The sequence below is a fragment of the Panthera leo genome, chromosome F2, assembly GCF_018350215.1.
Source record: "Panthera leo isolate Ple1 chromosome F2, P.leo_Ple1_pat1.1, whole genome shotgun sequence".
Lineage (NCBI taxonomy): Eukaryota > Metazoa > Chordata > Mammalia > Carnivora > Felidae > Panthera > Panthera leo.
Window position 1 is genome coordinate 44,463,108 of NC_056695.1, and position 16,634 is coordinate 44,479,741.

Below are 16,634 nucleotides of genomic sequence, written 5' to 3' on the forward strand. Positions count from 1 at the left end.
GTTATAACTCCTTCCTGCACACCTGTCTGAGTTTCTGGGGTACCTGTCCTTCTGAAGAGCGAAAGGCCTTTGGCTTGCCTCGAACTCTGTGTTTGGTCAGTTCCATCCTCCTGGAGACTGAACTCTGTCGTCTAGTCAGGCATCAGCCACCAGGGGAATTTCTGCCTCAATATGAGGGAGAAATAACGACATTGCCATTCTCTGACAGACTTCTGCCAGAGACTTCTGTGGCCCTTACCACCCACCACACCAGATCTTCCTGACAGAAGGCAGGAATCAAGTTCAAATTTTCTACACCGCTTAGGCACCGTGACTTGCACGTTTCATCACCTCTAAAGGGCCACTCCTCACAGCCAAGATAATTTCCCCTATCCCCAAGCTCCTCATTCCGGGCCAATGATAGTGACTATGATTTGGGTCTGCAAATGTAGTTCCAAAGATTAATAAAACATTCTACATATAACTCACAATTCTTCTCTACTTTATGGCTGTGGCAGCTGCTTATAATATGAGGTCTGTTTGTACCTTGCTCACAAAGAACCACTCAACTTCTCCACTGCTGTGACTCAGAGAGCCATATCTAAAGGTATATGATAGTATTTCCTCTTCTGTTTGGCTCTTTTATTTACAAATACATACCTGTACTATGTTAGTCTGGAAGCTTAATGTAAACAGTCCATCAGATAGTATAAGCAAGGGGTAGCTTCACACCAGCCTTCAAATGTTGTTTATCAAGTAATTATAAAACAGTCTCTCCCTCTCCCTGACCCTCTCCCTTTTTCTCTCTCATAAACACATACACACACACACAAAATACACACACACACACACACACACACACACACACACACACACACATATGATACATCATATATATGTCTACATTTTGAGGACATGGTCCATGTTTTCTGATTTCTTTGACATCACTGTCCAACGCTGCTTTGTTAAGAAGGGCTCTCTGCATGTGATTTTTATTGAGTGGAATACTGACTGCATTTTAGGCTCTCATTTGTTGATTAGCTGATCAAGCTCAATATGGGCTGTGACAACAGGGAACACAAAGTTATGTCCTTAACAGCCCTGGAACAATCAGACATCTACAAGTCCAGAGACTGAAGAAGAAATAAAAAAAAAACCCAGAATTCACAGGATTAACACCAAACTCGAATGAGATATTAGAAATGCTAACCTGGCTTCTAGGATTGCACACAGTATTGCCTTCATATACCATACCTTTTTTCACCTAAATCCACTAAACTTTTAGGAGTTTCCAACTTACTGAAGGGGTGATTGCTGATGGTAAAGAAATTTCTAAGCAGGTAGAGTCAAGATAGAGACTAAGCAAGGTACACTACCTTTGCCAAATGATTCCCTTTGACTTTTCCATCAATAGGAAAGAGAGGGGGCCTTTGTAGATTTTTTTTTTTGAAGGTGTGTGAGGGGTGAAGTAAGCCACCACTTAGACCTTGTGCTAATAAAAATATTTTAGAAATTGATCTTATAATCTAAGCTTCTAAGGAGATTATACTAGTCAGGTCTCACCCACAAAGACAAGCAGGCTAAATAGGAGGCAACTTTTTGGGGGCTGCTCATGTGAGACAGGATACAGAAAAGGAAGGTCCTAGATGAGTTGCAAAGGGTGTTAGCTTGAGAGTTGCCCAAGAAGACCATAATCCGCAGGAGGACACTGTTGTTAGGGCCATATAGTAACTCCTTTTCTTGGTTATAGGACCCCTCTCGCAGCCAGCCCTTCCCACATTCTTCGGGGACACCAAGCCCAGTAACTCTAGCTTTGGTGACTGGCATGGGAAAGGCCATGGACCTAACCTCATCCAGTCAGACTAAAGCCCATTTATTTTCATCGGTTGAGAAAGTCAAGCTTCCCCTCCTGGAAGTGGAAGGGAGAATGTGGGCTAGTGGGGCAAATCTTCTAAAAGTGGAACCAACAAACTCTAGGAACAAAAGTTGAACAAAAGGAACAAAAGGAACAAAGGAACAAAAGTTGAAGAGTACAGTGAGATACTGAGCCTTCACCATGTTTTTAGAGCCTCTGGGTCAAGGCTTAGGTGGACCCAGAGTTCTTCTGGACTTTCATGTTAAGCTGATCAATTTTCCTTTACTTAAGCAGTTAATGTCAGGTTTTCTGTGACTTGCAAACTAAGGTCTCTTAATTACAAAACATTCTTGGTAGGGAAGCTAAGCTAAGCTAGAAGACAGAACTAAAGGCCAGTGGTCCAAGTTACTCCAAGAAGAAACCAGTTGGAGGGGTACACAGAAGGAGAGGTGGGTGATTTAGGAAACCAGTGTGAGACTGCAGGCAAGCAGCAGGACTCTCATTGTAGGAATGACCTGTCAAGGCCAGGGTCTCTGAAGGGGTCAGGCCAGGACAAACACAATCCTTGGTGAGGTACGGCGCTCAGGACGAAGCATATGTTAGCTTGTATTTATATAAGGGAATAGTCTGTACCTCCTGACTGTGCCAAAGATGACAGGAGGCCATGCCAAGAATGACCAAGGGCTGGGCAAGTGACAAGAGAAAGTGCAGGCAGGGAACTATGTGAGGGGACGTGGACTATTACCTTCCAGCTTCCAGGCAATCAGGACATTCTGTGGACCAGGAAAGACTGGGCAATGAGCTTTACTTCATGGAAAAGGTAGGTTTATCTGGAACACAGTGGGAGATGAATTATCAAGAGGTGCAAACGGAATAATGTTGGGTCTTTGGGAGAAAACAAATAAACAAGCACACCCAAGCTGAAATAAATGGCACGGAAGTCTCAACATTAACAGTCCCTCCCAGGTTGGGAGTGCTGGTCCTTCTGCTTAAACTACGATCAGTGTCTGGTACTGTGACCACACTGCTGCCACCAAACACGTCTGTCACTGTTCCCAGTGCTACACAGCCATCTCCCCAGCCCAGGAGTCTGGAAAGCGGCCGAAGCCATAGGAAGAATCCTTGCCTTAGTGCTTCAAGATACCAAGCGTTCCAGTTAGGAAATTACTGCAATTAGGAAGTGTTCTGGAATGTGAATACGTTTGGAGAGTGAAGGGGCAGCAAACACCAGAGGGAATGAGGAAGGCACTGGATAGAGAAGTCAGTGGTTTTAGATTAAAGAAAGAAAAGTTACCTCAAACACCTAGTATGATTTCTCTTATTTCTTTCCATTTACAAGGAACTAAGTCCAACAATTGCTAATTATTAGAAATATATATTTCATGGCATTTCCTATAATATAGGTTGACTGCAATACGACTAGTAATAATAGCCAGTATTTGAGTACTTTCTCTGTGCCTGGTACTTTGCTAACTTCTGGACATTCACTAGCTTTTCTTTTTTAAAAAAATTTTTTTTAGTGTTTATTTTTGAGACAGAGAGAGACAGAGCATGAGCAGGGGAGGGGCAGAGAGCGAAGGAGACACAGAATCCGAAGCAGGCTGCAGGCTCTGAGCTGTCAGCACAGAGCCTGACATGGGGCTCGAACTCACGAACCGTGAGATCATGACCTGAACCGAAGTCAGGTGCTTAACTGACTGAGCCACTCAGGCGCCCCCATACATCATCTTTTCTTATTCCTATATCAACCATAGAAAGTATGTGGCATACTGTTATTACCATTCCAATAGAGAAAGCCAAGATTTGGAGAAATTAGGAAACTTGCCAACACCTCTGGTAAAAAGACTGAGCTTTTAAAACTGCACTATACAAAACCAAAAAGGATAGTTTAGGGGAATATCATCCCTTCCATGGTAAGCTCTCAAATGCCAACTTGAACAATCATCAACATCTTAAAAAGAAACTGCCTAAATAATTCTCAGTTGTTTGTTTAAGCAAAGTGACAATGGCATACCACTTCCCACCGGGTGTATATGGTATACCATTGTCTACCTGGGTAAAAAGCATGTAAGTTGAACAGCTGTAGCAATGCTAATATTATTTTTTAAACTTAAAAAAATTGTAGGATACAGACAACCACAGAGAGAATGACAGAGATGAGTAAATTACTTGAATGAATTATTATAAGGTAAACACTCTTATAACACCATCCAGATCAAAACACAGAAATTGGGCACACACCCAGAGCCCTCCCTTTGCCTCACCCCATCACAACCCTTTCCCTTCCCACAAGGAACCACTGGCCTGACTTTACTGCAATCATTTTCTTGCCTTCCCTTTAGTTTTATCACCCAAGTGTGCATCCTTTTTCAGATAGGGTTTTTAGGCCTATTTTATTTAATTTTTATTTTTTATTTTTTTAGGTCTATTTTAATCTACAGCTCCTCTATCCATTCTCTCCCTTTTTTGTTGTTGTAAAAATGATTTTTGAAGAAATGGGACCATTTAAACCTATAAAATGACAAAGTTTCCCATAGCCTGAATTTTGTTGATTGCATCAATACAAATACTATAACTAGTTAGTATAAATCAAGCCATAAGGAGGATATCAGGTAGATTGAAATGCAAACATCTTATCTGCCAAATTCACAGAGGCATTAAGACTCTTCTTCTAACAAAACCATGGGATGATGATGATGATGATGATGATGATTTTTTTTTTTTTTTTACGAAAGCTTTGATATAGTTGCTTTGAGGTAACCTGTTTCTTCCTTCCTCTTGCTGCCTCATAATACATGCATCTCACAGAAAACCTGGTAATGGGAAAATGCCACATTGGATATATAAGAAAGGCAAAAAAACAAAAAACAAAAAACAAACCCCAATAAACATAAACAAAACAAAAAAGGGATTTTTCTTGGGAAGCAAATGGAAAGGACCAGCAACCTCTACCCAGTCCTTTGGTTATTTATAAGTTTGGGCACTTTTCTTTCTTTAAGAGATAGCCAGGTGAGCTACCAGCAGAAAAGAAATAGATGGTAGCAAAGCAAAATTAATAAAAGGGCAACATAAAACTCAATGTGATTTTTCTTTGGTGCAATGAAACAAGCCCTATTCATTCCCCCCTCATTTTTCCTCTTAACACCACATTCTTTTCAAGTCTTAGTTTCTAAGCAATGGCCTTCAGGCAAGGAATAAGAATAGCTTGTAGTTAGACCTACTTGTTGTAAGATCTAGAGGCAAATTATTTAACACAAGTTTCCTTACATGAACAGGGAAGATAATCTGTACCGTAGGAGGTAGTTGGGGGGCTCCACTGAGATAACAGCTATAAAGTGTTACATAGTAAATGCATAACTAACGACGTCAGTCTCTTGGTTTTGCCTCTTCTCTGCCAAGTCGTATCAATTTTCCTTTAAATATGTTGACTTTAAAAATTCAAGCCATTGAAAATTAAAAGTGCAAATAAAGGACATAAAAAATTCTGAATTTTCATTTCACCCTATGCAGAATAAACCTTTTTGACAATGTCCTTGTGAATTTAGATACTTAGCAACATGCTTAAACTTTAAGAACCAGGGTCAAAACCCCTCCTTCGCAATATTTCCTACATTCATCCTTTCTGTCCATTCCTTCCACAACCTTGCTGGTTTGGCACTACTTAATCAATCAGATAGCAAAAGGGAGACTGGAGATCTTTTATTCCAACCCTCGTTTTACTGTAAAGGAAACTGAAGCCCAGAGTTACTTGCCTAACCACACTCTCTAGTTCACAGCAGAGACTAGACTACAGCCTCTAACACTGGTTGCAAAATAAATGCCTACGGGGGCCAGTAGGTAAAAGAGATGAGAGCAAAGGGAGGGTCTTAGGTGGGGAGCACAGCTGCTCTAAACTGTGAACTTCAATGCGTAGTTAGCTTGTGGGACAGGTGGGGAAGAGGGCCAAGTGCTGCTAGAACTTCTAACATTTAAAGAGATCATTGAAACTTGAAACTTCATATACAATCGACTTGCTTTTAAGGCTGGCAATGTATTAAACATTTTTTAAAGCCTCTCTGCCGGTCAAACAAGACACATCTGTGGGCTGGATTTAGCCAATTTGAGGCCTCTGCATCCTGCTAGCCTTAAATTCCTTTTATTTAATTGGCTTTGATTCTCACACTCCTTGCTCAAAAAGCCTTCGATGGCTCCCCATTGTCTACAAAGTCCAGATTTCTTAACCAGTCCTTCAAGGCAATCCATGGCCATATTTAAGACCCCAAATTGTATTTCCACCTTACAGTCTCCATGCTCCACTGCAACCAGAATGGCTACTGACTTGTACACCAGGTACAAAAATATTCAAAAAGACACCTGACCCGGCCTCATGGTCTGTCCTTGGTCCCCAGACTTTTCCTCTCTTGGAATGACTTCCACCTGTACACTTCCATCAGTGAAACTCTGTCCACCCTTAAGTGCCCAGCTTAAATACCACCCTTCCACAAAATACCCCTGATGGCCCCTACGAAAAGCCACCTTGCTCCGAATTTCTTTAGGACTTTATATCACTCATGTGACACTTAAAGCATGCTGCCTGCTTTTGGAGTTACCTGCGTAGTTCATTTCTCCAAGCACCTAGCAACACTCCTAGAAGGAAGGGTTTGGATCTGAAGACTACGGTGTTTTGTACAAAGCAGGGGGCTCAATAACCATCTTAGAAATATTACCTTTTATACTGAAAACTTGTGGGTCGAACAGGAAGAAAATACCTTTACAGAATTCTATTGCGTCTGTACTTTCATAGGTAGACTCCTGAGTGACCAAAAAAGGGGCAAAGACCTCACTTCTCTGGTTCCCCAAAACATTTTCCCCACTGAACTGCTACTTACTACCTGCTTTGAGATTTCCTCCTCTAGAAGCACTCACGTTTTTGCCTTGGACAACACTGATGCTAAGAGACCACTGTTAAATATTCATCTGTTATGTGAAAGTGTTGGTCTTTTTCTATGAGGAAGGTTAATTTATCAGTCTGATGGTTATCACTTGGAAAGACAGAGAGAGACTGAGCTGTTGGCGAATAGACACTGTCATCAAATAGTTTAGTTGTGGTAAAATTGATTAAACCCTGACTATCCAGCAACCAAAGCTAATTCTGAGTGGGAGCGTCTTAAACTTGTATCTCACACTTTGTTTTTCTGGAACCACCCCCATTTCCAGTCATCTACATTCAACTATGTCAAGAAAGAAAAGAAAAAAAAAAAAAAAAAAGACTCCATTTTATCTTTACTTGACCTGGCCAGCACTGGAGGCACTCAATAATATGTTTGCTGAATGGATTTTAAAAAATCAATTTTCACAGTCCTGTAAGTCTTAAAAGATGGCCTAAATTTATACAATAATGGGAAAAGTTGATACAATCTTACCTCAAATGAGCTATAGTTTAGATGTCAGCTGAGTAATTTCAATGAACATATCCTAGATACACCCTTTTAAACCTGTACAAATATATACTGTCAATGGCAAGTTAGACCTTGCAAACATAAAGTTAAGGCCTCACATTTATGTCACGTGGTAACGTGGTTGATGTTAGAGAGCCAAGACAATATTGAATTCCAGGAAACATCAAAGAAAACTGATTACAGGGGTTTCCACTGTGAAAACAATGTTTTTTTCCTGTTCTGGATGATGCCATTGTAGGTCACAACTACTGACCCTCTAATTTCTTTACCAAAAGAAAAACAGTCCATTCTTAAACCTTTACTGGGAGTACTTCTAGCATAAGCACATTGTAACATGCTTATAATCTATATGAGCATAGGCATCGTTTAACAGACTCAAAGAGCTTCCCATAAAAAGCAATTCTTTTCTTTGTAACTCCTGTGAAGGAAGAGGTCCAATAGGTTACATACAAAGAGGCTCAAAGTCCCCTCATTTTTCCTACTTTAGGATGTTTTGCGGTAAAACAGATTTAAAGCAAATAACTCTCCTCTTTGTTGAAAACTAGTAGGGTGAACATGCTTATTTTGTCTTTATATAAGTAATTGTCTGTGTTAAATTTCTGAAAACAAAATTTTAACATTTTAGAAATGCATATTCAAAACGCTTTTCCAGCATAAAAGGAATGCTAGCCCTATTATTATTGATGAAAACATGATTTAGACCAAGAGTAACAACCAGTTTGATTACATTGTTGTAAAATAAGAAGGCCCACGGATTTGTTAAAGAACAAGACAAAACACACTTATGATCACAGGTGGAAGCCTGGGATCCACTACATCAAGATCACGGGCCCCCAGTTGAAAGAATATGAACACGGCTAGAGGATGGGCTCCCAGAACTGTGTTTCTGATCTTAAACCAAGCCAGAAAGAAAGGGAAAGCTCCAATCCCTTTTGATCTCGTTCAATGTATGTTTCCAGCATAAACTGGCCTTGTTTAGGCCGACGATGTTTTCCCAATAATGCTCCGGTGAGACAGGAGGGAGTCTTGCAACTGCAACCCGAGAATACCGGTGTTCTTTGCACGGAAATGGAAAAGCTGTCTGCTGAGACTGTGGGGACACACACGCACGCAGAGCATCTGCACGGAGGTGACATTTGGTTGCCCTTCATGAGCTCCCTGCTTCTGAGAATGGAGTGTCACTTATTATTATTTTTTTAACTGTAAAATGATCCTGGGAGGGGGGTGGATTATGGGTGGAAAGAGATTCACCCCACACTCCTAGAATCCTTCCGGGAGAAGGCGGATTCAGGCTGGAGGGGCGGGAGTGTTCGGGACCGAGAGGCTCAGGACTGACCCCGCGGAGGTCACAGCCGCGGACCTTTGCGCCCCCGTCCCAGGGACCGACGCCCCGGGGGACGAAGGCGGGGGCGCCCGCGCTCTCCCCAGTCAGGGGCAGTTAAGTGAACGGCTGGCAACATCACAGCCCGGTGTCCTTTGAGAGCCGGCAGGCGGGCGGCCCCGCCCGTGTCCCCACCGGGCGACGGGCCCGGCCGGCCCTTACCTGGTTCCTGCGGTACCACGCACCCGACAGGGAGCCGTTGCCGGCGCCCAGCGCCCCGTACGTGAAGTTCCGGGACAGCTCGTCCACGGCAGCCGAGGCGGCGGCCATTGGGGCTCGCTCCCGGCTCTCGGGCTCGGGCTCGGGCTCCGGCCGCTCCCGGCCCCGCCGCTCCGCCAGGCGCCGCGGAGGGGGCGCGCCCTGCCGAGGCCGCGCCCCGGCCGCGCCGGAGCCACTTCCTGCTCGGCGCCGGGGACGGCGGGCGCGCCGGGGCCACCTGGCTCCCGCCCCCCGCGCGGCGGCAGGTGCGGCTCCCGCCCCGCGCGGCCTCAGTCTTCCCGCGCCAGGTGCCCGCGGGGAGCCCGGCCGGCCGCGGCCTCCCGGGACGGCTCGCGGCGCACTAGACCGCGCAGGGCGGATCCCCCTAGCGCTCGGGGCGGGGGGGGGGGTACCGCACCTGCAGGGCCGGGAGGGAGGTGTCTCGCTGCCAGCCCCGGCCAGCGCTCGGGCAGCAGCGCACGGAAGTGAATGGGAGACAAACGCATCCAACCCAGCGCGGCCAGCCACCTTCCTCCCTTCGCCCCGTCTGTACCTGGCAGCTCCAGCTATGACTTTTCTCACTTGCTTTTTCAAAGTTGCTTGTATGTGGGAAAGTCACGAGTTCCCGGAAATACTGTAAGCAACACGAGAATAAAGGTTGGATCGATTACATCTCAATGCCAACAATTGATAGGTCCTCAGTAAATATCCCTGCAAGGAAGGAAGGAATCTGCGGTAGCTGGAGGACCCCAACGTTTCTTTCAGAAATGGGTTTTCCTTCCGATGGAACCAGAAGGAATTGCTGAAACTTTGCCAGCTACTGGATATAAGAAGTTAGAATGGGGGGCGCCTGGGTGTCCTCAGTCGGTTAACCACCCAACTTCAGCTCAGGCCATGATCTGCGGTCTGCGAGTTCGAGCCCCACATGGGGGCTCTGTGCTGACAGCTCAGAGCCTGGAGCCTGCTTCAGATTCTGTGTCTCCCTCTCTCTCTCTGCCCCACCCCTGCTCAGGCTCTCTTTCTCTCTCTCTGTCTCTCAAAAATAAATAAAACGTAAAAAAAAAATTTTTTTTTAACTCTACTGGGTTACTACAAAGGATTTGTAAGATATCTTGAGATTTTTAGGATTCTATATTGCTGCCTGAAGCACTGGAACTTACAATTCTTTTGTTCACAAAATGCTGAGGTTCTTCTTACATAACGTGTTTTGACTGCCATGATTTCATTACAGAGAGACCTTCATGAAAAGAGAATAGTTGCCTAGTGGAAAAACTGGGAGAAAGTTTTCAGTGTTTGTTAGGGGAAGTGCACGGGTGAGAGAAGGAAATGAGAAAAAAAAAATCATTTTAGGTAGAGAAGTATGAAGACAAGTAATCAGCAAGTTCTGCAGTTTTTTGCTTGAGCACCCAAAATGTTCAAGGAACAGTTAATATGGTAGCTAACTACTTGCAATTTTAAGAGGCTCATTTATTTCAAATTAATATCTGAATGAAGAATGTTTTTTTAAATATCTTCTGTAATATCACATTGTATTGGCGATTTATTAATGCTTCCATCAGTTGAGATGCTTTAGGGTACAAGTCACAGAATATCCCAATGCAAGTGGCTTAGAGAAAAAACACCTGTTATCTCTGGAGGGAATGTGGTTCTATGTGGCTCTGTGATGTCATCACTTGCATCTTTCTGCTCTACTATGCCTGATGTATCAGGCTTTTCCCTTTGCACAGTGGCAGCTCTAGGCATTGCATGCAAACATGACCGCATTTAGAAAAAAGTCAAGGCATTTCTTCTGATGCATCTCTTTACTGAAGAGGAAAACCTTTTCAAACTCTCCCAGCAGACTCCCCTTCAGGTCCCATTAGCTAGGATTAGGGTCACATGACCATCCACGTTCTACCAGCAAGGGAGGCTGGGAAAGTGATTCTTGAGCATTTCCAGCCTCCAAAGTGGGAGGCGAGCTCTGTCAGCAAGGAAGAAACCCGGATGGGGTGGGAGGGTACTATCAGCAGAGCCTGGCACAACCACTGCTTCATATATTCTATCAGCCAGATTGTAACTAGTCATACAGTCTCTAACAAGCAAGATAATAAATGGATCGTGTTACTTTGCTGTTTAAAATGCTACCAAACCTCTCCATTGACACAATAACGTTCACACTTCCTAAGCTTGGCATATGAGACACTTTATAATCTGACCCTCATACTCTGCTACACTCAATTCACTCCCATTTTATTTTTTATTTCTTTAAAAAATTTTTTTTAACATTTATTTATTGTTGAGAGACAGAGTGTGAGCAGGAAAGGGGCAGAGAGAGAGAGAGAGAGAGAGACAGAATCCGAAGCAGGGTCCAAGCTCTGAGATGTCAGCACAGAGCCCGATGCGGGGCTTGAACTCACAAACTGTGAGATCACGACCCGAGCTGAAGTCAGACGCTCAACCGACTGAGCCACCCAGGCGCCCCCATCTTATTTTTTAATTAAAAAAAAATCATTTTCTGTTTCTTTGCATTTATTTAAACAACTTCTAATTGTGGAGGAAGACAGCACTTGGTACGGAATAGGTCCGTGTGATGTGTAGCCGGTGACATGCTGTTCTCCAGATTCCAAGATGCCCCTGAAGTTGCTGTGGCTGTCCTGGTGTATGGGGGTGGTTGGAACAAAGAATTCGTGACCAATGTTCTTTTCCACACAGTTCACAAGGAGGCGGCAAGAATGCTGTGTGAGCTATTTTGGTCCTGGCTGCGTAGGAGTTGCTGGAGGCTGCTCTGGGGTTTGTGACGGCCTCTACCTCTTAGGAGGCTTCTTCAGGGGATGTCCTGTTCACTTTACAGGACACCAAAAGCCTTTAATCAACTGCCTATTTTTAGTGCTGAAATGGTGGAGGTCTGTTCCTCAGTTAACTCAAGGAATTCTATTCAGATGCCACATCATTTGAAGCTAAAACCTGACTCCACGGCTGATTTGCTGTGGAGTTGCTTGACTTCTCTGTGCTTTGCATTCATCATCTGTAAAAGGGGGGATAATGAGTACTGAAACAGAGAGTACTCAGTAAATGCTATCTTTTACTATTGATGACCTTGGGGGAGGGAAGAATTCCTTAAACAAACAAATACACACACACACAAAATACAAACCACAGAGGTTAAGATTGATACACGCAATTGCAATAAAAATTAAGAACTTTCATAAATCAAGACCATAAAATATAAAGAGATAAGTCATAAAGTGAGAACATTATTTGTCACGACACATAACTGACAGGGGCTCACATCCAGAATATATAAATAACTCCCATGGGCCAATGAGAAAATGCCAGATAACCCAGTGGAAAAATGGGCAAACACATAAACAGGCATTTTTCATAAGGGAAAGTAAAATGACTGATAAATATATAAAATGGTTCCATCTCACCGATAATCAGGAAAGCAAAAAAAAAATTTTTTAATTTATATTGTCTCAGTTCATTGGGGCCGCTATAACAAAATACTACTGACTGGATAGCTTATAAACGACAGAAATTCTTGGCTTACAGCTTTGAGGATGGGAAGTCTAAGATCAAGGCATCAGCATGGTCACATTCAGGAAGACCCTCTTCTTGGTTCATAGCCAGCACCTTCTTGCCGTGTTCTCACACGGTAGAACGGGCTAGAGATTTCTCTGGAGACTCTTTTATAAAGCGCTAATCCCATTTATAAAGGCTCCACTTCCTAAGGCCTCACCTACAATTACTATCAATCTTTGGGGAGGCTCGGATTTTAACACATGGATTTTGACGGGGGGGGGGGGGGGGGGGACATAAACATTCAGACCACAGCACATACCAAACATTGGTAAGGATGTGGAGTAACAGAAACTCCTTTTCATTGCTGATGCTATTGACATTGGACAAATTTGGCATTATTTGGTAAAGGTGAAGGTGCATATATGAATTTCACTCTTAGGTGTATACCTCAGAGAAACTTCTGCACACTGATAGTAGGCGAGGTGCACCAGGATAACAGAGCTCTTTGTAGAAATTTTTATTTTTATTTATTTTTTTATTTTATTATTACTACAAAAGATACACATTTATGTCTTGTGACATAACTTTCATAACTGTGATATATTTTATAACTAATACAATGGATTAATCAATAAAAAAAAAAAGCAAGGTTTTGTGGTCAAAATTTCCCAACAGTTCAAGGTCGGTAGATCTGAATTTAAGTTCAGTCTTCTATTCCTTATCAGCGGCATGGCTTTGGGCAAATTCTCTGAAAGTCAGTTTCCTAATTCATAAAGTTGGGAATGCTATTTCAAAGGCTGTTGTAAACCTTCAGTACTTGGTAATATGAGCGAGAAACACCTTACAGTCAGCTCTGTTCACCAAACACTTGGTGCCAGGAGCCAGAGGCACAGGGATAAATAAAGCATGGGCTCTGTGCCCCAGGGGCTGACAGCGAGGTGAGCAGACAGGTAAACAGGTAACTTTAGGGTGAGAGCTGGGAGACAAGAAAAAAGTTGTTCGCAGCTCAGCTTGGGAAGGTAAGTGGTACCTGAGAGGGTCATCTAGAAGGGGGTGATGAGTGTTCTGAATCCTGAAGGATGAGTTAGCCAGTGTAGAAGAGGGGTGGGGGTGAGCAGAGCTGACAGCAGGAACAGGCATAAACCGAGGCCAGAGGCCAGAGACAGCATAGTGTGCATATTTCCACATTAGTCTTGGGTGAGAGGAGATCTACCCTAGAATAGGGACAGGAGGACCAGCAGGGCCAGGAAATTTAGGTTTCGTGTGCTGGGGTATCAAGGTTGGACTTGACTCCTAATGGGAGCCACTGAGTAAGTTTACAACAGGTCAGGATTGGTGCTTTAAAAGATTCCCTGCCGGAAGGGCAGGGATGGTTTAGGTGGAAAACACCAGAGACAGAGAGACAAGTTAAGAGGCTGTAATGACTCAAGTGAGGATACATGACGACTGGAGAGATTTCAGAAATGTTTCCAAGCAAAACCAGCACAACCTGTTGATGGGGCAGGGGAGGGAGAGAGAAGAAGGGAATGAGGGGGAGGACATGGGAAGTAGGGGGACGAGAGAGAAGAGAGAGTCTACGATGTGTTCTAGTTTGGGCTACTGGCTGCTAAGGCAGCACAACTTGCCCACACTGGGGACTAGGAAAGAGGATTCTGTTTAGGGGGAGAGGGTGAGCTCAGCTGGAGTTGAAGGCTCCTTGAATTTGAGGAGCTTGTGGAGCATCTGAGCAGAAAACGATGTGCACGATTATCCTAAGATGCAGGGGTGAGGTCTGGGGCCAGAGAGATTTGGGAGTCACCAGTGTGCAGGTGGATGAGACTGGCCAGGGAAACCACATGGCCTCCATCTTTTGGAGTAGGACCAGGCAAACTTTTTCTATAAAGGGCCAAATAGTAAATAGGTTTTGTGGACCATATGGTCTCTTACCATAACTATCCAACTCTCCCGGTGCAGTGCAGAAACAGCTACAGGCAGTATGTAAATTAATGTGCATGGCTGTGTTCCAATAAAGCTTTGTTTACAAAAAACAGGTGGCTGGCACAAACCAGAGTTTGCTGACTCCTTCCTTTTCTAGAGAGAGAGGAGCCGAGTGCAGAACACAAGGCCAACAAGGACCACTTGAGAGGTAAGAGAAGAAACTTGCCGGTCCTCTTGGCGAGTGAGTGACAGAATCCCAAACCAAAGGGAAATTCAATAACTGATAACTAAAACCCGGGACGGCAGGGATGGAGCCGGACCACTAGATCCAGGAACTGATTTTTGGGCAAGGGCTTCATCCTCCGGCCAGCCCCACATGGTGGGGGCATGGCCAGAGCAACTCCTAATGTCCATCCTTAGAGCCTGGGTTCAGAAAGGTAAAGGGAGTGTGACAGGTTGGTTACTGTTCCTGGTTCTTCGTGCCCCACTCCCAAGCAGGGATATTTGTATTATCCACTCCCACTCCTCCCCACCTCTCTCCCCAACAATTACCAAGTGACTGCAATTCCTCCCACTTACAGGCAGCTTCTCAGTGATGCTGGGTTTGGCCACACGGTCTGCTTTGGAAATGTGGATAGTGACAATGTGACAGTTCTGGGTCAAGGTCATCCGAGGCATCCTGTGTTTCATCTTCCTGGGCTCTCTTCTGAGAAGAGTAGGCCCTAAGTAGCCACTGGTCCAGAGAGAATGAAGCCTGGGAAGCACACCTGAGGCCAATCCTGGCCACATCGGGCCTACAGACTCATGGATGAGAAAATAAATATTGGTTGTTATAAGCCACTGAGATTTTGGGGGTATTTGTTATACAGCAACACAGATCTATTAAAGGTGTGCCCCAACCAGCTTCATTTAGAAAGTCCTGGTGGAAAACTGGCCTGATTTGAGACGTGTGACCCATCTCTGGCTCAATTACTGAGGGCAGAGAGATTTGGTTTTATGCTTGGCCCACAGGGATTGTTGCTCACTCTCTTCAGGGAGGTGGGGGCAGTTACCAAGGTGAGGAGAGGGAGGCTGAGTGGACAAAGGCTACAGCCAGTGCCGTGAAGAAGTGGCATAGAGTCATGCCAGGGAGACGGGCAGGGGAGAGTAACAAAAATGAAGGTATGTTGAATTATGCCACAGGTGGCAAAGAGAAGGGCAAAACAATAAATGAAAGGTATTCATTGGCTTTGGCAATAATGACCAATAGAAGCCTGAGTGGTCTTTGCCTGGGTGGTTTCAGTGTTGGGGGTGCCAGCCAGGTTATAGTTGATGGCAATATTTCCATAAACTGTAATTCACTATACGAGTGTTAGCTATTACTAAAAAGGACCTTAGGTAGGGAGCAGGTTAGGAGTCCGTTAAGGGAGAGTCAGGAGTTTCACTTACTAGCGCATGTCTTTGAAGCCACAGGTGGCCCCGGGGAGAAGGGAGTGTTGGGATCACCCACATGAGAGGGAGGTGATTTTCGAAGTGGAAGATATATCCCGCAAGGATGGAACCAGGATGAAGGGTGGAGCACAGTCCTGGTGTGACCCTCAGGGCCGACAGCAGCAGAATTGTATCTGGGAACCAGACATGAAGGCAGGATCCAAGCGACATGGAATTGAAAACAGCAGGATTTAGTGAGAGATCACGAGGGAGGTGAGAGAGGCCAAGGGAGGAGAGAGCTGATAAGAGTATCTGGGCTCAGGCCTGGAGAAACGGTACCAGAGCCAGTCCTAACACAAGTGTCCAACTGGCAAAATATTAGTCTAGTGCCCTCCCCCTTTTGGGACTCTGACCTTCTCTTGACTTCTTTCCAGGCCTCTTTCCTTAGCCCCTGTCCTCCTTCTGCATCCTCTCTTGCCTTTACTGACATCTGACTGTGTGGGACTTCCCAAGGCTGTGTCCCACCCAAGCTGGTCCTCCCCAGCCAGTCCCCCAACATCTTTCCCTCTGCCTCGTCTGAAACTGTACTGTGTTGTGTCTCATTCCTTTGGTCTCCACTCTCAAGGTGGCATCTAGGAATGGGTGCATGCCAAGATACTAACATTAATAGGTCTTCTTCCATGGCTATTTGCATTCTAAACGGACTCTCCTGGTAACATGACATCTTAACCCAAAGGATTTTTTCTGTCAAAGGAATAAGAATTGGGCAGATGGAGGTGGGGCATGCAAAGTTGCCTCTCAGCTCTTACCATATAATAGGTTTGTCACTGATGAGGCTTGTCGTGAACTGGAGAAGACATTAAGAGAAAAATAAGAACCTTAGTTTTAGGTGACAACACAACAGATTTTAGATGTAATTGCCAAATGAAGACGCCTTGATGTGGGAAATATAGGG

The 16,634-nt window shown here is 44.5% G+C and overlaps 1 protein-coding gene across 1 annotated transcript in view; it reads right to left on the reverse strand.

The window, feature by feature from the left end:
* NIPAL2 (NIPA like domain containing 2) overlaps positions 1 to 8,940 on the reverse strand; it is an 81,789-nt gene extending 72,849 nt beyond the window's left edge. The window contains exon 1 of the mRNA XM_042923451.1: positions 8,816 to 8,940. Within this exon, the coding sequence (XP_042779385.1) occupies positions 8,816 to 8,923 (108 nt within the window). The 5' untranslated portion in view covers positions 8,924 to 8,940. The remainder of the gene's footprint in view (positions 1 to 8,815) is intronic.
* Positions 8,941 to 16,634: the final 7,694 nt, after the last annotated feature.